The sequence below is a fragment of the Pan troglodytes genome, chromosome 21 (assembly GCF_028858775.2).
Source record: "Pan troglodytes isolate AG18354 chromosome 21, NHGRI_mPanTro3-v2.0_pri, whole genome shotgun sequence".
In the NCBI taxonomy this organism is placed as follows: Eukaryota; Metazoa; Chordata; class Mammalia; order Primates; family Hominidae; genus Pan; species Pan troglodytes.
The window spans coordinates 12,516,524-12,541,571 of NC_072419.2; the positions used below are offsets into that span (position 1 = coordinate 12,516,524).

A 25,048-nucleotide genomic window follows, 5' to 3' on the forward strand; every position below is an offset into this window, starting at 1 on the left:
TACAGTACCTGTCCTTATTTTTAACCTGTGAGCGTCTAGTATACGTAAACCATATTTAATAGTTATTAAACTATTATGGTATACCTTAAAAAGCGATAGAGATTAGAAACTTAACTGCAGAATATTTGGGTCTTGTATCATAGCTGTACAACTTTGCAAGCCTGTTTGCTACTCTTGAACCTAGAATACATTAATTTTTCCCTTTTTATTAATACATTTTTAGGAGCACTATTTTCCTTACAGTTTTGGCGAAGACCTTTTTAATATCTATCTTTTAGGAGAGATGAATGGAGAGTATAGAGGCAGAGGATTTGGACGAGGAAGATTTCAAAGCTGGAAAAGGGGAAGAGGTGGTGGGAACTTCTCAGGAAAATGGAGAGAAAGAGAACACAGACCTGATCTGAGTAAAACCACAGGAAAACGTACTTCTGGTAGGTGAGGTCAATGATTGTTCAATCTTTTTCACTTAATGAAGGAAGCAATTCACGTCTATCATACAAGGCGGTTTATCTCATACTTTGGTTTGTCTTTTATTTCATGCTACTCCTTAGTAAGTATTTAAACATTGATGTCCCAGATTTTTACTAAAACCTCTAATTTGGATACTCTATTAATGAGAGTCTCATTTGGAAAGAGAAGCATATTGGAAAAATGTTTACTCTGTTTCTACTAACCTAGTATTTTATTTTTTTCAGAACAAACCCCACAGTTTTTGCTTTCAACAAAGACCCCACAGTCAATGCAGTCAACATTGGATCAATTCATACCATATAAAGGCTGGAAGCTTTATTTCTCTGAAGGTAGGGTTTAAAAAGTACAAAAAAGCACCATAAATCATATTTTCTTAACTTGTCTTTGGATGCTACATCTTGTATTACTGTAATTCATTTACTAACATATACCTGCTTTAACCTTAGTTCACCCAAACAATTAAATGATGTTTATGTTTCAAAAGCATTTTAGACTTTATATCAGTCAGGAAAGCAGAAACCATACTAGGTATTTCAAAAAGGGGACTTAATACAAGAAATTGGATACAAAAATGGAAGACTGAAAGAGCAGAAAGGAAATATTGAGGTAACCCCCCAGAAAGTAGTAATTCAGGAAGCAGCAACCATCCTTATGGCTAAGAGAGTAAAAGAAGTTCTGAGGTTACCAGAATGTGGGAATTCAAAGGTTGGAGACGTCACAGCATAGCTGTTATTTTGACTTTTGAGGGGCACCCTACAAAGCTATGCTTGGACTTCTGAAGGCTACCTTACAGAGCTGTGCTTAGACCACTAAGGCAAATGAAGCTGGTTGCCACTGGTAACTGAGGGGCCATGACTCAGTGGTGCTTGGAACTGGAGGCTAGCACTATTGTTATCTTCTGCAGCTGCAGAGATGCTGAAAAGAATTGGAAACAAGAATAAATTCCTTTCTCTTCCTGCCACCTTCCAGTCTCTAAAGTGCCTTCAGTTGGCAGAATTTAAAGAGAATCTGAGACATGTAGGGTACAGATCTGAATTATAGCATCGCAGAGCAGGAAGTAGAACAGTGGGCTTGAAATCAAGGGACAATAACAAATACAGCTTTGTGTAGAAACACAGGTAAGGAATCTCCCTTTGATAATTAGGAATACCAGTTAACCTACATCAGTCTGTTTAGGTGCAGGGAACTGTCTTTTTTGTGCTGTTAAAATACCCATTTTTTTCTTATGTCTCATGAGGGGTGTGTATGTGTGTGTGTGTGTGTGCATACTTTTTATTTATTTATTTTTTTTTGAGATGGAGTCTTGCTCTGTCGCCCAGGCTGGAGTGCAGTGGCGCGATCTTGGCTCACTGCAAGCTCCGCCTCCCAGGTTCACACCATTCTCCTGCCTCAGCCTCCCGAGTAGCTGGGACTACAGGCACTCGCCACCACACCCGGCTAATTTTTTCTGTTTTTAGTAGAGACGGGGTTTCACCGTGTTAGCTAGGATGGTCTCGATCTCCTGACCTCGTGATCCACCCGCCTCGGCCTCCCAAAGTGCTAGGATTACAGATGTGAGCCACCGCACCCAGCCGCATACTTTTTTTTTTTAAGGAAAACTAGACGATTGAGGTCCAGGACCCTCCCTGCCCCATACCAGGCATGCAGTAGTCATTTTGTGAATGAATAGAGTACTTTACAAATGTTTTCTTTATTGGAAATCTGTTTGTTTTTTTCCATCAATAGAATCTGTTTCATGAATGATCTTTTGTTCCTTTAGGATGTATTAGCCACCAGCACTCCCATTGCTCCCCTAGCAGATAGCTCAGAACACTGTAAGTGATCTTTGGACAGTCCTAAAGATGGAGTTCAAGAGGTGCCTTAGCCTTCACCATCTGTGCTTCCAAACTACTTTATTGTACTGTTCTTCTGTGAGAGACATATTTGAAAATGTAGAACTTTAGAGTGTTAAAAAAAAAAAAAAAAAAAGCTTTTCAGTTTTGCCACCAGGGTCAAGTGTTGGTCTGTCTCCTGATCTCAGGAAAGACTGTGGTTGTGATTGTCTTCAGCTCTGTCAGAGTAAGAGCTTAGTTTATGTGTCTGGCTTTGGCTTTATTTTAATTTTTAGTTTAAGCTTATTGTCTAAATTATCTGAACTAACATGTCCTATTAGGTGTCAAAGATGCAAAACAAAGTTTCCCAGATAGTGGGGCTTTTAGAGAGAGAGAGTTTCTGTCTGCATTTCACATTATGCAAACCTAAATTTGTTTTAGAATCTTAAGTTTACATTCTATACTAGTTCTTATATGAATGTAATCAAAATACAAAGCAATTAGAAAAAAATCATCTACCTTGTATATAGTGCTGCTTTTGTCTCATGAAAAATATGCATGTACATGTGTGATTATTTGTGCTAATGCCATATTTGTTGGATTAGTTTACAGCGATAGCTCTCCTTTGGTTGAGAAGATTCAAGCATTTGAAAAATTTTTCACAAGGCATATTGATTTGTATGACAAGGTAAGATTCCTCTACAGCAAAGCTACCAGTCATGTGCCATCTTACCAATGTATTCGAGGTACTTGTGATTATGATCGTAGGCACTGGAGTCAGACTTCCTTGGTTCAGACCTCAGTTCTGCCACTTACCTGCAGTATGGACTTTGATTAATTACTTCTCTGTGCCTCAGTTTTCTTTCATTTGGAGATAGAGGTATAAATACCTACCTCAAAGGATTGTTAAGAGGCAGTAATACATTAATATATTTAAAATATCAGAACCATGCTTGGCACAAAGCTTATACTTATGTCATACTTACCATTATCACATATAAACATTGTATGCTTTCTCAAAGTCTATAATAGAATGCTCAGTTAATGGTAATTGACTACAGAAAAGCAATTATTGTTTTCATACTTTTATATTTTATAGGATGAAATAGAAAGAAAGGGAAGTATTTTGGTGGATTTTAAAGAACTGACAGAAGGTGGTGAAGTAACTAACTTGATACCAGATATAGCAACTGAACTAAGAGATGCACCTGAGAAAACCTTGGCTTGCATGGGTTTGGCAATACATCAGGTAACTATTTGTCTTATGCATACCTTTGTCTAAACTTTTTTAATGTTTGCACACACATGCACACCTTGTCTAAGTTTAAAGGAAGATTTTACAGTGACTGTACTTTCTATAAGAGATACTTAGCTTTTACGAAAAGATGTTGGCTAGAACTGAGAGGTTGCAGTTCTGTTCTGAAAGATACCATTCATTCTATATACAACAGCTTATCTAAATGAAATATTTACTTCCAACTTATTTGGATTTGCTTAATCTTGCTAAAGATTGTACAGAAATTAAACTTTGCTTTCAAGAAGTTATACAATCTCATAGGGAAGATAAAACAAGGAATCATGGTGTTATCAGTTATGAACTTAGAGCAAAAAAGAACAACCTTAGATTTAGGTTCTGTGGCATGAAGCAAACCACTGAGTGTCCCTGTATATCAAATGTAAATAACAATTTGTACTGTGCTTGCCTGAGTTTTTTTTCAGGGTCAGGTAATACAACATATATGAAAACCTTTTTAACTTTTTAAATTTTTTAAATTTATTTTTTATTTATTTTTTTGAGATGGAGTTTCACTTTGTTGCCAGGCTGGAGTGCAGTGTCATGATCTCCGCTCACTGTAACCTCACTGTATCCTAAGTTTTGGATTTTTAGTAGAGACGGGGTTTCACCATGTTGGCCAGGATGATCTCGATCCCTTGATCTTGTGATCCACCTGCCTCGGCTTCCTAAAGTGCTAGGATTACAGGCATGAGCCACCTTGCCCGGCCAAAAACATTTTTTAGGCTAGCAAACAGATACATGCTTCAAGGTAATGAATAGCAAATCTCAGGATAGGCATACACAAAGTGCTGGGGCATTCAGAGGGGCATTCTTCTACCTCTTGCCTGTGCTGTCCATTCAATATAGAATCCCCTTCCCTTCACATGGACAGATTATTTGGGCCTAGCTCAGTTGTCTCTCTGTAAAACCTTTCTCATGACCACTTTTCAAAACTTGCATGGTATTTTGTCTGTACATCTTTATGGTCCTTATGACAATTACAGCTGTATATATGCATCTTATTTTGCCTCTTAGGTTGCCAGCAAACTGCTGTGTACAAGTGGTATTAAATGTTTGTTTGTTGTTTATTTATTTATTTATTTTGAAATGGAGTTTTGCTCTTGTTGCCCAGGCTGGAGTGCAATGGGGTGATCTTGGCTCATTGCAACCTCTGCCTCCCGGGTTTAAGTGATTCTCCTGCCTCAGCCTCCCAAGTAGCTGGGATTATAAGCATGCACCGCTACGCTTGGCTAATTTTTGTATTTTTAGTAGAGATGGGGTTTCACCATGTTGGTCAGGCTGGTCTCAAACTCCTTACCTCAGGTGATCCACCCACTTCGGCCTCCCAAAGTGCTGGGATAACAGGAGTGAGCCACTGCGCCCAGCCTGTTTATATTATTTAATGTTAAATGCCAAGGGAGTGAGTATTAGGTATTTTAAAGGTCATTTTTATTTTCTGTGTCTTGATTGATCAGTGAATATAGAGAAATAGGAATGCATTTTTTTTTTTTAATTAGTATCAAGAGGTGATGGTTTTGGGGACTAATATAAGGGCTTTTAATGTTAGGTTTAGTTGGGACAGAAAGTAGCAGACTGGGATGCTGGAGTTTTTCAGCACAGGGACAGCAAAATCCAAAGTAAAACATCCACTATAAAGTAAGTAGTCATAATTAAATATTAGATTTTTAAAGGGCTGTTAAAGTTTTCTGTTTTTATTCTGTTTCTGTCCATAAACTTTATATTCTCTATAAAAATAGAGTTCTTTATAAAGAGGATGTTTTGTTTTCCAACTTCAGAGTAAATATCTGTCCTGTTTAGGTGTTAACTAAGGACCTTGAAAGGCATGCAGCTGAGTTACAAGCCCAGGAAGGATTGTCTAGTGATGGAGAAACAATGGTAAATGTGCCACATATTCATGCAAGGTGAGGAATTTGATGTATTAAAGTATTACTTAGAATGGGACATTGAAGGCCATTTAAGAATGAAAACGCTCATTTTATAAAAATGAGGAAATCAGTAAAAAGGACATGAGTTCCTTGCCATCTCATTGATCATCACACTGAAATAAACTCATTGAAAATTATTCAAAGACATCATGACAGATACTTCCTAAATAAGGAAGAAAATGTTGATTTCCTAACCTGCAGATTTTTGTAAACATTGGTTTTGGATGTGAACTTATCAAGACCCTGCTGTGTAAGTTTAATAATCCATGTATGGGTTGAGTATCCCTAATCTGAAAATCTGAAATCTAAAATGCTCCAAAATTCAAAACTTTGAGCCCTGACATGACACTGAAAGGAAATGTTCATTGGAGCACTTCAGATTTTTGAATTAGAGATACTCAACTAGTAATATTGCAAATATTTGGAAGACCAAAAATTCCAAAATACTTCTGGTCCCAGGCATTTTGGATAAGGGATATACTCAGTCTGTAATACACTAAGTGTTCTTTGTTAAATTATTAGGTTTCTGTTAGATACAAGGGAATAATGAAATTATTTTGTTTTTCTTGAATTCATCTTTAAGATTTTAAATTCATTAGAAGAATTCATTATAAGGTAATCATCAGCGTTTTGTTTTTCTTTTCCAGAATTTATAGAAGAAAATTTCCTAGCAGTTCTTTAAAAAGAACTTAGAAACCCAAAGGTTTTTGAATCAGTAGATTTTCCTTTTGGCATTATTTTTTTCCTTAAATTTTTTTTTTCTTTTTTCCTTGAGAACAGCCTATGAGACAAGAAGAAAAAGTAAGATTTAGTGTTGTTTCTTGTTAAGAATGGTTTGGCCGGGCACGGTGGCTCACGCTTGTAATCCCAGCACTGGGAGTCCGAGGCGGGCGGATCACGAGGTCAAGCGATCGAGACCATCCTGGCCAACATGGTGAAACCCTGTCTCTACTAAAAATACAAAAATTAGCTGGGTGTGGTGGCACGCACCTGTAGTCCCAGCTACTCGGGAGACTGAGGCAGGAGAATCACTTGAACCCGGGAGGCAGTGGTTGCAGTGAGCCAAGATGGCACCACTGCACTCCAGCCTGGCGACAGAGCGAGACTCCGTCTCAAGAAAACAAAACAAAACAAAACAAGAATGGTTTAATTCTTGTGATATTTCTGATATATCGAAGGGATTATTTGGTTTGAGAATTCCATAGTTGCTCCTAAAAGGAACTTGTGAAAATATAAAAAACATCAACTTTCTGTTCATTACTTCCTGTTTTGTCTTTAGGGTGTACAACTATGAGCCTTTGACACAGCTCAAGAATGTCCGAGCAAATTACTATGGAAAATACATTGCTCTAAGAGGGACAGTGGTTCGTGTCAGTAATATAAAGCCTCTTTGCACCAAGATGGCTTTTCTTTGTGCTGCATGTGGAGAAATTCAGAGCTTTCCTCTTCCAGATGGAAAATACAGTCTTCCCACAAAGGTAATAGTTCTTTAACTGCTTCTTTATTTATCTTGGTAAAGAAGGCAAATCAGAATACAGAAAACATTTCCCAGTGTTTCTGAACACAGAGCTTATTTTTATTTTTTATTTTCAATTTTCTGCTTTTATATTATGAAATACTTCAGGGTAAGAAAAATACAGAAATAAATAAAACATTCCACTACTCATCACCCCGAATTTACATTTTTCAGCTCCGGACACATTTTTTAATGATATAAAGCATTACTGGCACAATTAGTGTCTGTTTTTTACCCTTTACCTATACCATTCCCAGGGATGATCATTATCCTGAAGTTATGATAATATGCATCCCTTCCATTCATATTTCTGTTGACTTCTAGGTATACACACCAAGTTTTTTTCCCCTTTATTTCTTCTACTATTTAGAAGTGATGGGTTTTTTTAAATCTTTATTAGCCTTTATTAAACTGGATTTTAAAGCTATAGAAAAGTGCAGAGAATAATGTAATTAACATTTATGATTTGGCAAATATTAATATTTTGTTATTTTAGCTTAATTTGTAACAAAAATATGGTTATATAAAGTTGAAGTCTCTCTGTTCTCAGTTTTATTCCCTTTATTTGCTCCCCAGATGCAACCACTATGCTGAAATTGGCATGTATTCTTCAAGTTTACATTTTTATTCTTGACTACGTGTGTAGAGTTAGTTTTTTGTATTGTGTTTATGTAAATGGTATCCTGAATGTAACACGCAGCTGTTTTTTTACTTGGTTATTTTGAAGTTCTACCTATTTTAATACATATCAAATTCTTTCATTTTTACTATTGTGGAGTGTTGCTTTAAATAAATAGCCACAATTTATCCATTTTCCTGGAGGTAGACAATTGTGCTCTTTCCAGTTTTTTATAAGAACAAATGGTACTACAGAGAACATTCTTGTACATGTCTCCCTAGCAGAGGAATACTAAGTTGTAGGCTGTACTGTTTTTTTTTTTTTTTGAGACGGAGTCTCGCTCTGTTGCCCGGGCTGGAGTGCAGTGGCGCGATCTTGGCTCACCGCACCCTCCGCCTCCTGGGTTCAAGCAGTTCTCCTGCCTCAGCCTCTCGAGTAGCTGGGACTACAGGCATGCGCCACCATGCCTGGCTAATTTTTGTATTTTTGGTAGAGACAAGGTTTCACTATGTTGGCCAGGCTGTTCTCAAACTCCTGACCTCGTGATCCGCCTGCCTCAGCCTCCCAAAGTACTGGGATTGGCCGGCTGTACTTATTTTTAACTGTATTAGATGTTACCAAATTACTTTCCAGAGTATTGTTCCCAACTTAAATCTTTGCTGGTAGTGTTAAGTAGTTACCATTTCTCTGTCTTTTCATTAACACTTGGTATTGTTAGACTTGTACATTTTTGACAGTTTGTTAGGTATAAATAATACTGCATTTATAATGTGAATTTTTCTGATTTCTGTTGTGGTTGAGCATCTTTTCATATCTTTACTGGCCATTCAGTTTCTTTATCGAATTTTCTATTTATATCTAATGTTCATTTTCCTGTTTATTGGTTTATTCTTTAATTTTGTTTTTTAGAGATGGGGTCTCATTCTGTTGCCCAGGCTGGAGTGTAGTGACATGATCATAGCTCATTACAACCTTGAACTCCTGGGCTCAAGTGATCTTCCCATCTCAGCTTCCCACGTAGTTGGGACTACAGGTGCCAGCCACTGTGCCTGGTTCTATTAGTTTATTGATAGGAGTTCTTTATACATTCTAGATACTAATTATTGTTGATTATATACATTAGATATTTTCTCCCAGTCTTTGGTTTGTCTTTTAACTTTGTGGGTTTTTTTGTTGTACAGTTTTACATTTTGACATGATCAAATTGTTGTCTTTTCCTCCATAATTTGTATATTTTATGCCCTGCTTAAGAAGCCGTTCTTCGGCTGGGCTTGGTGGCTCATGCCTGTAATCTCAGCACTTTGGGAGGCCGAGGCGGGCAGATCACCTGAGGTCAGGAGTTGAAGACCAGCCTGACCAACAGGGAGAAACCCCATCTCTACTAAAAATACAAAATTAGCCAGACGTGGTGGCACATGCCTGTAATCCCAGCTACTCGGGAGGCTGAGACCGGAGAATCGCTTGAACCCAAGAGGCAGAGGTTGCAGTGAGCCGAGATCAAGCCATTGCACTCCAGCTTGGGCAATAAGAGCGAAACTCCGCCTCAAAAAATACATAAATAAATAAGAAGCCCTTTTCACTCAAGCATTATAAACATATTTCCTACATTGCTTCTAAGAATCCTAAGTTTTGTTTTTTATCTTTAGATCTTTTGTCCATCTGGAATTTAAGCCATTGGTGAAGGGCATAAAACTAGGGATATAAGCTGGGCATGGTGGCATATGCCTGTAGTCCCAACTACTCAGTAGTCTGAGGCAGGAGGATCGCTTGAGCCCTGGAGTTTGAGACTAGCCTGGGCAGCATAGTGAGACCCCCATCTCTTAAAAAAACAAACTGGTGATATAATTTTTAGGTGAAAAGCTATTTATCCTGACACCATTTATTAATTAAGCCCTTGTTACCATGGATGTATAATGTTTCCTCGGTGGTACCCAGAGTCATCTTTATCACCATTGGGCTTTAATAAATTTAACATTTGCTAAATTTTTGCTCATGTGAAGGGTTGAATCCTTAGTGAGGTAAATCGTCCCTTGAAGAATTAAAAAGGGAAACATAAGATGTTTATGTTTGAAATTCCTAAGGCTTCTTTCTCTTACTAGAAGAAGAGGGTATGTGAGATTCAGCTATTGGTTCTGAATAATCAGTGGTGTTGATAGATGGGTTTCATCTGGTGTTTGTCTTGGCTTAAGGTTCAAGGTATAACCTTTAGCTTAGAGGCCAGAATTTAAATCCTGATTTAAACCAGATATTTTCTTCCTTTTATTTTGAAGACGGGGTCTCACTCTGTCACCCAGGCTGGAGTGCAGTGGCATGAATACAGCTCACTGCAGCCTTGACCTCCTTAAATCAGATATTTTCTAGACAGTATTTGTTCAGTGTATTTTCATGCCCCCTAATAAATTAGGTAGTAGCATTGACTCATGAGTGATGTCGTGAAGAGGTCCTCCATTTGTCTGAACTGTGGGGCTTTGAAGTGACAGAAAGATGGCTGTTTCAGTTGATCTCTATTCCTGCCACTATTGTTGCGTAACACATCACTCCAAAACTCAGTGGCTGAAAATAAAGCCCATCATTTTATTAGTTCTCATGATTTCTGTGGATCAGGAGTTTGGAAGAACTACTCAACTGGCTAGTTCTGACTCCATGCCTCTCATGGAGTTGTAGTCAGATGGTGGCTGGAGTACAGCAAGGTGGCTGGGGGCTGGCCAGGCATCTTCTTCTCCATGTGGCTGTGTGGGCTAGTTTGGGCTTCTTGCACACAGTATAGCAGCTCAGGGCACTCAGTCTGCTTATATGGCTGCTGACAGCTTCAAGTCAAGAAGTGCAGTTGGTAGGCAGAAATGGCCTTGCCTTTTGTGAGCTAGTCTCAGAAGTCGTGCAACATCACTGTGTCACATTCTGTTGGTTACAAAGTGAGTCACAGGCCTTCTCAAATTCCAGGAGAAGGAATTAGCCTTCATTTCTTAATGGAGGAGTAGCAAGGTTCTAAAAAGGCTTGAAGATAAATATTGTTGCGATCATATTTGGCAAATACAGTCTGCCACAATCTGAATTTATAAATGCTTCTTGAGATCCAAACACCAAACAAGTGCCTGTGTGGCATAATAAATATTACACTCTACAGAAAGTGCAAAAGGAGCCTAGATGAGAAAGCTGGGGATTAAAGAAAACCCTGGAAAGCCCTTTGAAAAGGAGAGGATTGGCATTGGGCATGTGGGACAGAATGAGAGGGTTGTTGAAGGAGCGAGAGGTGGCATGGGCACAGAGGAAGCAATAAGTGCTTCGTCTGGGAGGCAAGCAAAGCACCTTGCATACCCATAGCAGGATGAGAACAGTAACTGAGAAGGATCAATTGGAAAGTGCCTCAAAAGCTGTCGATATTAAATTGTTGCAGGAGGAAATAGAAAGTCATTAATCTCTCAGTGGATTTTACTTTACTAGCATCCTGAGACCAACTTTTAAAACAATATTAAATGAAATGTTTTAACTGAATTTTCCTGAGGTGTGATTATAGTTTATCAAAATCTGAATGTGAATTACTTTTGTTTCATTCAGTGTCCTGTGCCTGTGTGTCGAGGCAGGTCATTTACTGCTCTCCGCAGCTCTCCTCTCACAGTTACAATGGACTGGCAGTCAATCAAGTAAGCGATCAGACTGTTACATAAAAGGCAGGCTTTAGATGTCACACTGTTGAGAAAATCCATAATTTTACTGTATTATATTGTACGTTTTATCTAAATGACAAAGTGTATAATAGTGTATAATAGATGGTTTATTTGATGAAGAGTTTGTATGTTAAAATAATTCTTTTTTTTTTTTTTTTTGAGACGGAGTCTTTCTCTGTCACCCAGGCTGCAGTGCAGTGGCACGATCTTGGCTCACTGCAAGCTCTCCCTCTGGGTTCACGCCACTCTCCTGCCTCAGCCTCCTGAGTAGCTGGGACTACAGGCGCCCACCACCATGCCTGGCTAATTTTTTTGTATTTTTAGTAGAGGTTTAGTTTAGAGGTTTCACCGTGTTAGCCAGAATGGTCTTGATTTCCTGACCTCGTGATCTGCCCGCCTCAGCCTCCCAAAGTGCTGGGATTACAGGCGTGAGCCACCGCTCCTAGCCTAATTGTCTTTATTTGAAATTTATTCTCTGTCAGATTCCAGAAAGGATTCATTATGCAAATATTGTGTCCTAATGAGAAATAGTTGATTTTATATCTCAATTATGTGATTAATTGAACTGGATACAGGCCATAAGCAAAGCTGTATGCTTCATTCCATATTGAGCTGTGATAGAAATAATATTGTTTTGAAGTTTTCAAATAAAGACTTCCTTTGAAATGGCATGTTTCATTTTATGTTCTCAATGTTGCAATGGGGCATTTTACTATAGGGTTTTTTAATAGCTTTTTTTTTTTTTTTGCAAGTCAGAGTTTTCTTTGTGTATGTATTTTTCATCCCATAATTGATTACATTTTTTCTAGCTGTAGATCTATAGCTCATCCCTAAATATAAAATAATGAATGGTTTTGAAGTCAGTGCTCTCTAGCAAACCTGGCTGAAATGAGATGGTCCTAAGAACTAAGAACCTAGGGAAAAGATAAGACGATCTGCTGCTAACTGCTTCACCCCCTTCTTCCCTGAAAAATTAAGACCAACATATATAATAATTAATTGTACTATAGTGAGATCTTTACAAACACCCCATTTTATAAAAGAGGAAATGGTTAAGACTCTTGAGTATGATCGTGTGGCCTATGAATATAGTAGAGCCTGATTTCCAACCCAGTCTGTGGGACTTTTACCACTTAAGAGGGACAAAGGGTTAGTCTGGAGGTAGTAAGTTATTTCAGTTGATTATTCACAGTCACTTACAGATCAAACTTCTTGTTCTACTCTTTCCTCCCTTCTCACTACTGCACTTGACTCATCTTAAAAAAGTGGGTGTGGGGGGGTGAATTGATTGTGAAGTGGTGAGTGATCTTTGGAGCAAGGTTTGAAGTCGTGCACGTTAGGTGGATGCCAGCGCCTGGCCCATGACCTGAAAAACATTGAGAGGTAGTCTAGATGTATGATGAATGTATTCCAAAGTTATTATTTTAATGTTCAATGATTGTACTTACATTAATTATTAAGTAAAAAAAGCTTTAATATAATAACATGTGCATGTTTTTAAAAATTCAATCAGTGTGGAAAGGCACAGTCCCCACAACTTGCTGTTACATTATACATAACTTTAGATATCATTCTTGTGTCTTTCATCCTTCGCTTTACTGCAGTCATTCTATGTGAGCTGAGGACATTAGAAACATACTTGTTCTTTTATCTTCTAGACTTTCTCAGTTCCGACATTACTTTAAATTGTCAAGGTTTACCTTTTGTCTTCTAATTATAATGTCTTCCAGAGTTTATTTATAGGTCATGTCTAACAAAAACAATAAACAGGCATTTACATTTTTATGTTAATAAAAATGCCCGATATGGCATTCCCCGGGATAAATAATATGAGCTTCTGACTTCTCCCTCCATCTTTTCTACTCCTACTTGCGTCTTCAGTGGTCGAAGCCAGTGCTGGAACTGGCTGGACGGTTTATCCCCTGTTAGCAAAAAACCTAGCACATGCACAAGCCTCTGTGGATCTAACCATCTTCACGTTCCACTGTCTCTTCCAATTTAGGGGCCATTAACTTTATTACCACAATAATTAACATAAAACCTCCAGCTTTGTCCCAATATCAAACACCCCTTTTCGTCTGGTAAGTCCTTATTACAGCGGTCCTTCTACTCCTTTCCCTTCCCATTTTATTAACATAAAAATGTAAATATAGCTCAACAAAGAACCAAGTGAATGATCAAATGCCAAGCAAAGGAGCTGTAATTTATGTCACTGGGTTTTGTTTTGTTGGTTTTTACCCCTTAAATGAAAATGACTCAAGCATCAAATTATCTTTTCTTATACTCTGCTAGTTATTTGGAATTATCCCACATTTTAGTGTGCATCATATTTGGACTGTAACTTTGTCATTTAGTACTTTATTTTTCCTAAGGTTTCTAAGTGCTGGTTTTACTTCTTAGAGTATGCCTGTACCATTTCACCAAAATTTTCCATTCTCTCTTCAATATACTATGGAATACATGGAATCCACCTTTTATTCTTAAAAAACAAAAACAAAAAAACACACTTTCCTTCTGCTTGAGTCTGGATCAGTAGTTCTCCAGACCTGCATTCCTGCTTCATCCTGGGATCTTGCTTCATTGCATTTTTTTCTAAGGAATATTCCCAAGTAAATTTTCAGAAAGTATACAGGACAGGTAAAAAGTTCTAAGCCCTTGCATGTCTGAAAATGTCTTTATTTGGATCTTAGTCTGGCTAAGAGTTTGCTAGCTATTGAAGTCTATTTGGTTTTAATTTTCTCTGCTGTTTATGAGAGGTCTGGTGCTCATCTGATTCTCATTCCTTTGAGGACTGGACTTTTCCTCCTCTTTGTAACCATTTTATCTATCATGCTGTGAAACAGTGAAAGTGTATCTAGTTGTCTCTATCCTGCTTGATTGGCAGGATCTTTTGTCTTCAACTCTAGAATATCTGACTGATTTCTCAGCTTCCTATCAGATGCATTCCTTGGATTATTTGTTTTAACTTTTTCCTCATTCTTTCATTTTCTTTGTTCTGTTTTCTAGATTTCTTTGGCTTTTTCTTATGTCTTCTCTATAAATGCTTGATTTTTATGTACATGCTTTAAATTTTCTTGATTTTGTACTTGTTTCCCCATAGTTCCCTTTTTGTAGTGGCTTATTCCTGTTTTATCATGGCAATATTTTCTCAAAACTCTTAGGCAGTTTGTTTTTAATACTCCCTGAATTATTGCCATTTAATTTTCAAATGTCTGACGAGGAATGAGAAAGTATTTGAAGTAGGTAGGATAGGTTTCCTTTGCAATTTTTTAGGTAGTAGTTTTTTCTCACAAGACTTTACCTCTGAATACAAAGATAGGGGTTTGGGCTATCAGATTTTGCTTTATGAATGTGTTTTTGAATTGGAATTGGGTTTCTCAAATGGTAGAATGAAGAGTCTTTATTCTGAAGCTCTGATATTCTCACTGCACAGTTTAGCTCCCTTCACAGAAGGGATGGGTTTGTTTCCTTAGAACAGTGCTCTGGTTTTTGCCAGATGATAAAGTACGCATTCTTCCCCTACCCACCTGTCCACTCACCTTCTCCAAAAATTCTCAACAGCTATTCAATGACTTGTCTTTCTGTTGATTACTGTTTTCTTCCAGCCATCTACTCCTGCTCTCTATTCCTGCCACATCCAACTTGGAAGCTTCTCTGGGGCTCTGCTAAGAATGTTGGGTCCCACTTTTCTTGTACGCTTATAGCTTTTGCCCATGTGTATTCTGGACTTTATTTTGTTTTATCCATCTTTACCATTTGCCGTTTTCAAAAATTTCATTAATATCTCATTTGCTGATGATACCTCTACATACCCCCAAATTTTTAGTGACTCATTTTGGTGGACATTTTGGAGGGAGGCTAGGCAAATACATATGTTCATTTGGCTATCTTGAATTGGAAACTGCTGAAGTAATTTTAGATATACCATTAAACTGTTAATAAGCAAATCTGCTTTTATCTTCCTCAGCATCATGTGAACCCTGAATAGTTAATATCTTGCAGAAACCATCCAAAGTAAGTATTCTAACTGAAAACTATTTAAACTTTTTAGAATCCAGGAGTTGATGTCTGATGATCAGAGAGAAGCAGGTCGGATTCCACGAACAATAGAATGTGAGCTTGTTCATGATCTTGTGGATAGCTGTGTCCCGGGAGACACAGTGACTATTACTGGAATTGTCAAAGTCTCAAATGCGGAAGAAGGTATGGTACAACTCTTTTCATTATTTGTCTCTCAATAATGATTCATCAACGTTCATCTTTTCTAAGATGCTCCTGAACCTCAAATAATTTGAGGAATTTCTTGTTGCTTACATAAGATGAAATATTCCCTTTTAAAAAAAACATGTATTTGTAGCTCCCTATGACTTTGTTTTATATTCTAGTTGAGTCATTGTAGGGAAAATGAAAATACCAACTATTGTATTTAACACTTTTAATTTACAGGTTCTCGAAATAAGAATGACAAGTGTATGTTCCTTTTGTATATTGAAGCAAATTCTATTAGTAATAGCAAAGGACAGAAAACAAAGACTTCTGAGGATGGGTGTAAGCGTGGAATGTTGATGGAGTTCTCACTTAAAGACCTTTATGCCATCCAAGAGATTCAAGCTGAAGAAAACCTGTTTAAACTCATTGTCAAGTATGTATGCTGTCATTTGAAATTTTATTACATAGATGCATGTTGGGGGTTCTCTTGGCTACAGGTAACAAAAAACTAGTCAAAATGGTCGGCAAACTACAGTCCATGTACCAAATCCAGCACTCCATCCCCTTGAGTATGGCCTATGAACTAAGAATGGTTTTTATATTTTTTAATGGTTGAAATAAATTAAAAGAATATTTCACAACACATGAACTTATATGAAATTCAGATTTCAACTGGATATGGTGGCTCACGCCTGTAATCCCAGCACTTTGGGAGGCCGAGGCAGGCGGATCACTTGAGGTCGGGAGTTCGAGACCAGCCTGGCCAACATGGTGAAACCCTGTCTCTACTAAAAATACAAAAATTGGCCAGGCTTGGTGGTGGGCACCTGTAATCCTAGCTACTCGGGAGGCTGAAGCAGGAGAATCACTTGAACCCGGGAGATGGAGATTGCAGTGAGCCAAGATCGTGCCATTGCACTCCAGCCTGGGCAACAAGAGTGAAACTCTGTCTTAAAAAAAAAAAAATTCTGATTTCAGTGTCCATAAATAAAGTTCTACTGGAACATAGCCACACTCATTCATTTACATAGTGTGCTGCTTTTGTGCTACAGTGGCAGAGTTGAATAGTTGTGACAGAGAATATATATATGGCTCACATATTTTTGCTTTAAACTTTTATAGAAAAAATTTGCTGATTTCTAGTTTAAACAATACAGAATATTTACTGTCTTATACAAGAAGTTTGTCGCTCAACGGAAGAGTGAGGGAACAGTGAATTCCAAAGCCATTTCAATTAGTTCTATGTAGGGTGTTGCTCATAGAGATTCAAATCGAATTAACATATATTCAAAAAGTATTTGATAATTTTATTTCCATGCTATTGCCATGCCGTGGAGAAGCAGCAAAGTATAGGCATTTTTTGCTTTAGTGGTTAAGAGCTTTTCTTTGGAGACAAACCTAAGTTAGACTCCTGCTTTGGGCATTTACTTCCAGTGTGATCTGGGACATATTACTTAATTTCCCCTTTATTTGTATCACCTTAAAATGGAAATAATAAGACTTACCTCAGAAGGTTGTTCTAAAGATTAAGTGGGATTTTATAATGTACTTAACATAACTACTGCAACATACTGTTACTTTTGATAATTTTTTGACAACTGTGGGGTAATTTTGAAGAAATAGGAGAAAATGAGAGAGACTGAATAATAGATATATCTAAGAGAGGTAAAGAACTGAGAACGTTTTGAAATGCATTATATTATAAAAAGTGATCTTGGCCAGGCACAGTGGCTCAAGCCCGTAATCCCAGCACTTTGGGAGGCCGAGGCGGGTGGATCACCTGAGGTCAGGAGTTCGAGACCAACTGGACCAATATGGTGAAACCCTGTCTCTACTAAAAATAGAAAAATTAGCTGGGCATGATGACAGGTGCCTGTAATCCTAGCTTCCTGGGTGGCTGAGACAGGAGAATCTCTTGAACCTGGGAGGCGGAGGTTGCACTGATCTGAGATCGCGCCACTGCACTCCAGCCTGAGCAACAGAGCAAGACTGTCTCACAAAAAAAAAAAAAAAAAAAAAAAGATTTTGTCATGCTTTGCTGTTCAGTAGGCTCAGGTCTGTAAGAGGATTTGATGCTTTTTCTTTCTGGCTTTAATATGTTAATTAGCTGACTGAGTAAAGAATAGTGCTCCACAGGGGTTTTTTGTCCTTAAATCCTACTTCCCTCTGAATAAAAGCCATTCAGACCCACCCTGGAAGAGAGGCTGCTCTAACTTAGGGTTGCTGGGGTGGTCTTGGAGTGAGTCCTTTGAGCAGGTGGCCAAGGAAGCAACCTGGTCGACAATCCAAACATCTTTGGTTCCTCTTAACAGTTGTAAATTAAAACTGAACATTTTTAGTGGTCCCTCTTCTCCCATACTTACAGAAGAGTAAGTATGGAAAACTTTAGTTTTCTTCCCACAGTTTGCTTTTTCCCCCTCCATGTTTGTGATTTCAGCATCAAAACTAGAATTTTTCATGGTCCTCTATTATCAGTTTAGCAGAGATTGGCAAACTAGGCAGGCTGCCTGTTTTTGTAAGTCAAATTGTATTAAAACACAGCCCCACCCAGTTTACTTACATTACTGTTCACAGTTGCTTGCACACTACAAGTTGAATAGTTGTGACTGAGACAGTATAGCCTGTGAAGCTGAAAATACTTTCTGGCCCTTTAAGAAAAAGTTTGTCAACCCAGCCTAGGTGACAGTAGAAGTTTATGTTTTAGTTTAGATTCCTTCAGAAGCAATGATTTGGATCAACATAGTTTACTTGGGAGGTGATTCTGGAGTTACTGGTAGGGAAATGATGGCAGCCAGTGTAGGTGCCTTAACGAACAGGTGACCCACTAGCATCTGGGACATAATCCTCCTGGGCCAGTGGAAAACTCCACTGTGGAAAGCCAGCTTCAGTATTTGTCCATTTAAGGGCCTACATTTGGGACTGCCCCCAGGAGTATTAAACACCGCAGCACTTCTGGCCTGCCCATCCTGCCTGCCGGCGATGCTTGTGTGGCCATAGAAAGGTCTTTGGCAGACAGGTGCAGATGCCAGTAGGAAGCCGGAACATACTGAACAGTGAGTGCCAAGGGGATATGAGCACACCACCACCTCCTTCTGTGTTTACATATATTAAAAGGGAATAAAGACTCACGTTTTACTCCTGATTTTCTCTCCCACCCTATTTTTGTTTGTTCCTTGTTTATAAAATTGACAAATATAAATGTACTGTTTTATACTCTTTCTCTTAATTTTTTTTAGAGACAGGGTCTTGCTGTGTTGCCCAGGCTGGATTGCCATGGCACAATCAGAGCTCACTGTAGCTTCAAACTCCTGGCCTTAAGTTATTCTCCCACCTCAGCCTCACAAGTAGCTGGGACTAAAGGTGTGTGCCACCACGCCTGGCTAATTTTTAATTTTTTTTTTTTTATAGATATTGGGGTCTCACTTTGTTGCACAGGCTAGTTTTGAACTTTTGGGCTGAAGCAGTTCTTCCACCTTGGCCTCCCAGAGTGCTTGCTGGGATTACAGGCATGAACCTGTAAACCAAAAATAAAATTCCAAGGCCCCCCACCCATTTAAACAGACTTCCTCCTCAGCCAGGGCTCTTAAGATTTAACCTGAAAGACTGATTCAGGCCACAAAGGGAAGTGGGGGTCAGACATGCCTTATTATACCTCTCTGGCATTAACATCAACACAGATTTTAAATCTAATAAGAAACATTTTACAGCCTGTTCTCTCTGAAACCTGCTAGCTAAAAGCTTCATCTGCATGATAAAACTTTGGTCTCTACAACCTCTTGCATCCCAAACATTCCTTTCTATTGATCCCAGGTCTTTAGACAAACTCAACCAATTGTCAACCAGAAAATGTTTAGATTTACCTGTAGGCTGGAAGCCCATGCTTTAGTTATCCCACCTTTCTGGACTTCCTGGTTCTACAAATCACTGCACCCGGCCTAATTTTCTTATTTAATTTGACCTTTTGACTTGAACTGAAAAAAATGAAATTTTATCCCATCTTAGAGTATTATATACTGAGTTCACTTCTTAGTCTCCTTTCAGTGACTTGGCTGCACAGTCTCAAGATGTCTGTTCACATAAAATACAATATAATCCCGTATCCTAAAATGGAAGACCATGATTGTGACGCATTTTAAGGCTAGTTGTGTAAGAAGAGCAACATTGTATTTAGTTACTTTAAGATGCTTTGCAAGTATCCTCTTTTCCTTATGCAGAGTTTTTAAAAAATTCTAACCTTTATAGATTAACCAAGAATTTTGAGAAATGTACTGTAAGAATAAAATTTCAGTTGAGGGGATGTAAATTTTTTACATTTGTCTTTGTTGATATTAAGCAAGTTAAACAAATTGTAGAGGAGATCTCCTAATGGATCAATGAAGTATAAATTAGAATTTATAAGTTGTGTTCTGTTTTTCAGCTCGCTTTGCCCTGTCATTTTTGGTCATGAAGTAAGTATTTTACTTTATCTTTACTCAAAAAGTTTATAAGGTTAGCAAAAATAACATATAAAAACTTTACAGAAAGTAGCACATTTCTATTGGCCAGTTATTTATATCTTAATATGAATCTTTATTTGTAAATTAATGATATGGGAGGCAAGCAAACTATAGCTCCTTTTTTTAAAAAATTTTTTAAATTTTTTGAGACAGGGTTTCGCTCTGTCACCCAGGCTAGAGTGTGATGGCGCAGTCATGGCTCACTGCAACCTCCAGCTTTGGGGCTCAGGTCATCCTCCTCACCTCAGCCTCCTGAGTAGCTGGAACTACAGGCATGCACCACCATGTGCAGCTAATTTTTTTGTATTTTTTGTAGAGATGTGTAGAGATGGGGTTTTGCCATGTTGCCCACGCTGGTCTGTAAGTCCTGGCCTCAAGTGATCCACCCAATTTAGCCTCCAAAGTGCTGGGATTATAGGTGTCAGCCGTATAGCTCCTTTTAAGAAAAAACTTTTACCAACTAGAGTAAATATAAATGGGCTTTTATTTTATTTATTTATTTTTTTGAGATGGAGTCTTGCTCTGTCGCCCAGGCTAGAGTACAATGGTGCGATCTCAGCTCACTGCAACCTCCACCTCCCAAGTTCAAACAATTCTCCCACCTCAGCCTGCTGAGTAGCTGGGACTACAGGCATGCGCCACCAGACCCAGCTACTTTTGGTAAGAAATGGGCTTTTAAAGTGACTAGACACTGCCAGTATTAAAGCAAAAACAAATATTTCTCTTTTTTGTGGAATGGATTTATGCCTTGCAAGGTAGGTCTTAGTAATTTCTAAGATAGCTCTCTGATTTTATATGCTTTCAAGTTTTTAGTTTTTAATCATTTACATGATAGAAGTTTGTTTTTAGACTTCCTTTTCTTAGAAAAAAATTATCATGCTTTTAAAACAATCCCCAAACAAATTAATATTATAGAAGGAGGAATACCCCCTTTACTAGTCACCTTTATGTTTTCCTTACTTCTGTTTTTTGTTCTTTTTTCGCACTTGAGCTTGTTAAAGCAGGTTTGGCATTAGCACTCTTTGGAGGAAGCCAGAAATATGCAGATGACAAAAACAGAATTCCAATTCGGGGAGACCCACACATCCTTGTTGTTGGAGATCCAGGCCTAGGAAAAAGTCAGATGCTACAGGTAGACAATCAGTCATTTAGTGTTTGTTCTTTTGCTTGTAAAATGCGTTAATAATTCACAAGTGAATTTTCTCAAAGCATGTAGTGTGTGTTCCAGAGGACATGGTTAGGTGGTGTAAATGAATTGGAATTTGTGTGAGTAATATGTAACTTACATCTGACCATATTTTTAAATTGAGCCAGTCTCCTGTTACAGAGGCTGTACAAACATCTTGGTCTGTTGAGACATCAACTATTAGGAAATATTAACCATTTCTCTAACCATTGTTTTGCTAGTCTTTGTTGTTGTTGTTATGTGACCTCACCTATGAACAGAATAGTTCAGGGGAGTTAAAGCAGGGTCACCTATTCTCCCTCATACAAGTACGTAAACACTGTATTGGGCTTTAAGAACAGTCTGCTAAAGGTGTGGGATCTGTCTGTATACATCTCCGCTGCTTCTGAGTCCAAATCAAGGCAACCTTTTTTTTTTTTTTTGAGACAGAGTCACACTCTGTTGCCCAGGCTGGAGTGCAGTGGCATGATCTGGGCTCACTGCAACCTCTGCCTCCCGCTTTTAAGCAATCCCTGTGCCTCAGCCTCCTGAGTAGCTGGGATTATAGGTGCGCACCACCACGCCCAGCTAATTTTTGTATTTTTAGTAGAGACAGGGTTTTGCTGTGTTGGCCAGGCTGGTCTTGAACTCCTGGCCTCAAGTGATCCACCCACCTTAACCTCCCAAAGTGCTGGGATTACCGGCGTGAGCCACCACGCTCGGCCCAAAGCAAGGCAACTGCTGTGATCGGTCATTTGCAGATCCCCAAGAAAATTCTGCCTCTGCCAGTCAGAGCCTAGTGGTTTTCCTTTCCTGGGTTTTATGATGGCTTTAGAAGGTGCTGCTTATTGGTATGCTTGTAGTTTCCTTAAAGTGACACCCGGTAAGCCAGCCGTAATGTGCTTTCTACTTGATTTTTTTGAGACAAGGTCTCCCTCTTTTGCCCAGACTGAAGTACAGTGGCGCAACTTTGGCTTACTGCAGCTTCCACCTTGGGCTCAGGCAATTCTTCCAACTCAGCCTCTCAAGTAGCTGGGACTGTAGGCATGTGCCACCATGCCTGGCTAATGCTTCTTTTGTAGAGATGGGGTTTTGGCATGTTGCCCAGGCTGGTCTCGAACTCCTGGGCTCAAGCAGATCCACCTGCCTTAGCTTCCAAAGTGCTGGGATTAAAGGTGTGAACCACTGTGCTCGGCCACTGTGCTTTCTAAAAATGCCTGTGGCCCCCTTCTTCACTCGATGTGGAAAATTGACCAGGGCTTCTCTGGCCCTTTAGTAAGTTGTAGTAGTGTGGCTCCTAAATCTTTTTCCAAGGATTGGGACCCTGGCTGCACATCTTAATTACTTTTGGAGCTCTTTGAAAATACCATAGCCCACTGCAAGCCAATTGAGTTAAGAGTTTCTATTAGGGTCCTAGTGTTTATATGTGTACAGCAGTCCACAGATGATTCTAATATGCAGCCAGCCTTGAGAACTGCTTTGATCTTGTCATTACATTATAAACCCACTGTCCTTCATATCTGAGTCATCCTTTATTGCCTGTGGTTGAGTGTTAAACCAGTCATTTTAATTCCTAGATATTATTATAATTCCATAGATATTTCATCTATGTTTGGTTCCTTTTGGCCATCTGGGGCTACTTTTTAAAAAATAAATTCTGCTCTGAGACCTCGCTACAATGTAGCCTGACAACAGAGGCTCAGGGTACCCCTTACAGGTGAAACAAAGCTCATCATGAACAGGAATCTGGGTGCAGTGGCTTACGCCTATAATCCTAACACTTTGGGAGGCCAAGTCGGAAGGATTACTTGAGGCCTGGAGTTCGAGACCAGCCTGTGCAACAAAGTGAGACCCTATCTCTACAAAAAATAAAACAATTAGCTGGGCATGGTGGTGCACACCTGTAGTCCCTGCTACTCCGGAGGCTGCAGCAGGATGATTGCTTGAGCCTAGAAGTTGGAGAATGCAGGGAGCCATCGTTATGCAACTGTACCCCAGCCTGGGCAATAGAGCAAGACCCTGTCTTTAAAAAAAAAAAAAAAGAAAAGAAAACATTATGTTTAGAATATGGAGGAAAAGATGCAAGTGGGGATCTGAATTGTTACAGCTTTCTTTTCTGTCTTTTGTGTGGTATTATACATGTTTGTGTGTGTAACTTTGGAATTAGTGAATTATAGGTGGGAGCCTGTTTTAACCCCTAGAGTGTCTTATCTGTACAAATCTCATAATTTATACATACTGCTTGCAGTATATAAAACTTCCTTTTTTTGCTCTCTCTCTTTTTTTTTTTTTTTGAGACGGAGTCTCGCTCTGCCGCCCAGGCTGGAGTGCAGTGGCGTGATCTTGGCTCACTGCAAGCTCCGCCTCCCAGGTTCATGCCATTCTCCTGCCTCAGCGTCCCAAGTAGCTGGGACTACAGGCGCCCACCACCACGCCCGGCTAATTTTTTGTATTTTTAGTAGAGATGGGGTTTCACCGTGTTAGCGAGGAGGGTCTCCATCTCCTGACCTTGTGATCCGCCCGCCTCAGCCTCCCAAAGTGCTGGGATTACAGGCATGAGCCACCACGCCTGGCCTTTTTTTTTTTTTTAATAAATGTTTCTTGGCAGATAGTTGTTCTAAAATGTGTCTAGTGGTATTGAAAGTGTTAATACCAAGAAGTTACATTGGCAGTTTTTCTTGTTTTTCAGACCTGGAATAATGCCTTTGGCTCAATTTAAAAATAGAATCTGTAATGTTAGTGGAAATTAAACATCCTAAATAGTATAGAGTATGGCATGTAAGCCACACTAAGCCAGGGTTTTTAAAAACGAGACTAACAGGCTGGGTGCAGTGGCTCATGCCTGTAATCCCAACACTTTGGGAGGCCAAGGCAGGAGGACCAAGCTGGACAATATAGTGAGATCCCATCTCTAAAAACAATTTTAAAAAAAATTAGGTGTGGTGGTATGTGCCTATAGTCCCAGCTACTCAGGAGGCTGAAGTGGGAGAATCACTTGAGCCTAGAAGTTTTAGACCAGCCTGGGCAACATAGTGAGACCTTGTTTCTTACAGAAAATTAATTAGCCAGTCATGGTGGCATGCTCCTATAGTCCCAGCTACTAGGGAAGCTGAGGTTGTTGTAACCATGCGAGTTATAGAGAAACGCCACACTTTGAGACAAATTAAAGAGTCCTTTATTAGCCGGCGACCCAGAGACAGCTCACGCCCAAAATTCTCTCAGCCCCAAGGAAGGGGCTAGTTTTGTTTTTATACCATGGTCTAAATAGGGAGGGGGGATTTTAGCTGAAGCAATTTTTACAGAAGCAGAACTGGCAGAAAGTTAAAAAAATTAATTGGTTACAAATGCAGTTACAAAAAAATAATCAGTTCCAGGTACAGGGGCTTAAACTATCACAAAGAGATAAATGTAGGGGTTTTGGGTGCCATGCACTGCGCGTGCCCCCAGGAGCTGCTGGTGCAACTCGCCTCAGCATCTCATCAACAGGTGCATTCCTAGACGTGCTTTGAGTCAGTTTTACACTAGCTATGCCTGGAGGGAGGTGAAAGGGTTTACAAGTGAAGAAACTAAATTGGAGTCTGTCCGGCTCTCTCTCTGCTAGGAGAGAGTCACTCAGGTTAAAACAAGGTAGGATATCACAAGGTGGGACGATCACTTGAGCCCAGGAGTTCAAGGTTGCTGTGAGCTAGGATTGTGCCACTGCACTCCAGCCTGGACGACAGAGTGAGACCCTGCCTCAAAAATAATAAATATAACAAAACAAATTAAAAATTAGGCTAACACCAACTGTTATGAACCATTTACTTTATATTTTTGTGTTTTCTTCTTACCACCTAGTAAACCATCATACTCTGTGTGTTATAAGGTTTCTCAG

The 25,048-nt window shown here is 39.1% G+C and overlaps 2 protein-coding genes across 14 annotated transcripts in view; one reads left to right on the top strand and one right to left on the bottom strand.

Annotated features, from left to right (window-relative positions):
* Positions 1-25,048, bottom strand: part of TRMT6 (tRNA methyltransferase 6 non-catalytic subunit) — a 69,046-nt gene that overhangs the window by 13,885 nt on the left and 30,113 nt on the right. The gene's annotated exons all lie outside the window — the stretch shown is intronic.
* MCM8 (minichromosome maintenance 8 homologous recombination repair factor) overlaps positions 1-25,048 on the top strand; it is a 48,038-nt gene that overhangs the window by 1,141 nt on the left and 21,849 nt on the right. For 4 of the 9 annotated variants that reach the window (XR_010154079.1, XR_010154078.1, XM_003953675.6 and 1 more), the window contains exons 2-12: positions 279-431; positions 696-800; positions 2,888-2,970; positions 3,382-3,531; positions 5,377-5,480; positions 6,784-6,982; positions 11,195-11,280; positions 15,356-15,507; positions 15,751-15,946; positions 19,931-19,961; positions 21,001-21,141. Coding sequence is in view for 6 of the 9 variants with exons in the window: in XM_003953675.6 (XP_003953724.3) it covers positions 284-431; positions 696-800; positions 2,888-2,970; positions 3,382-3,531; positions 5,377-5,480; positions 6,784-6,982; positions 11,195-11,280; positions 15,356-15,507; positions 15,751-15,946; positions 19,931-19,961; positions 21,001-21,141 (1,395 nt within the window). In the remaining 3 variants the exon portion in view is untranslated. Of the gene's footprint in view, positions 1-278; positions 436-695; positions 801-2,887; positions 2,971-3,381; positions 3,532-5,376; positions 5,481-6,783; positions 6,983-11,194; positions 11,281-15,355; positions 15,508-15,750; positions 15,947-19,930; positions 19,962-21,000; positions 21,142-25,048 lie in introns of all 9 variants that reach the window. The other 5 variants (XR_010154080.1, XM_009436772.5, XM_003953677.6 and 2 more) reach the window with 3 other exon arrangements.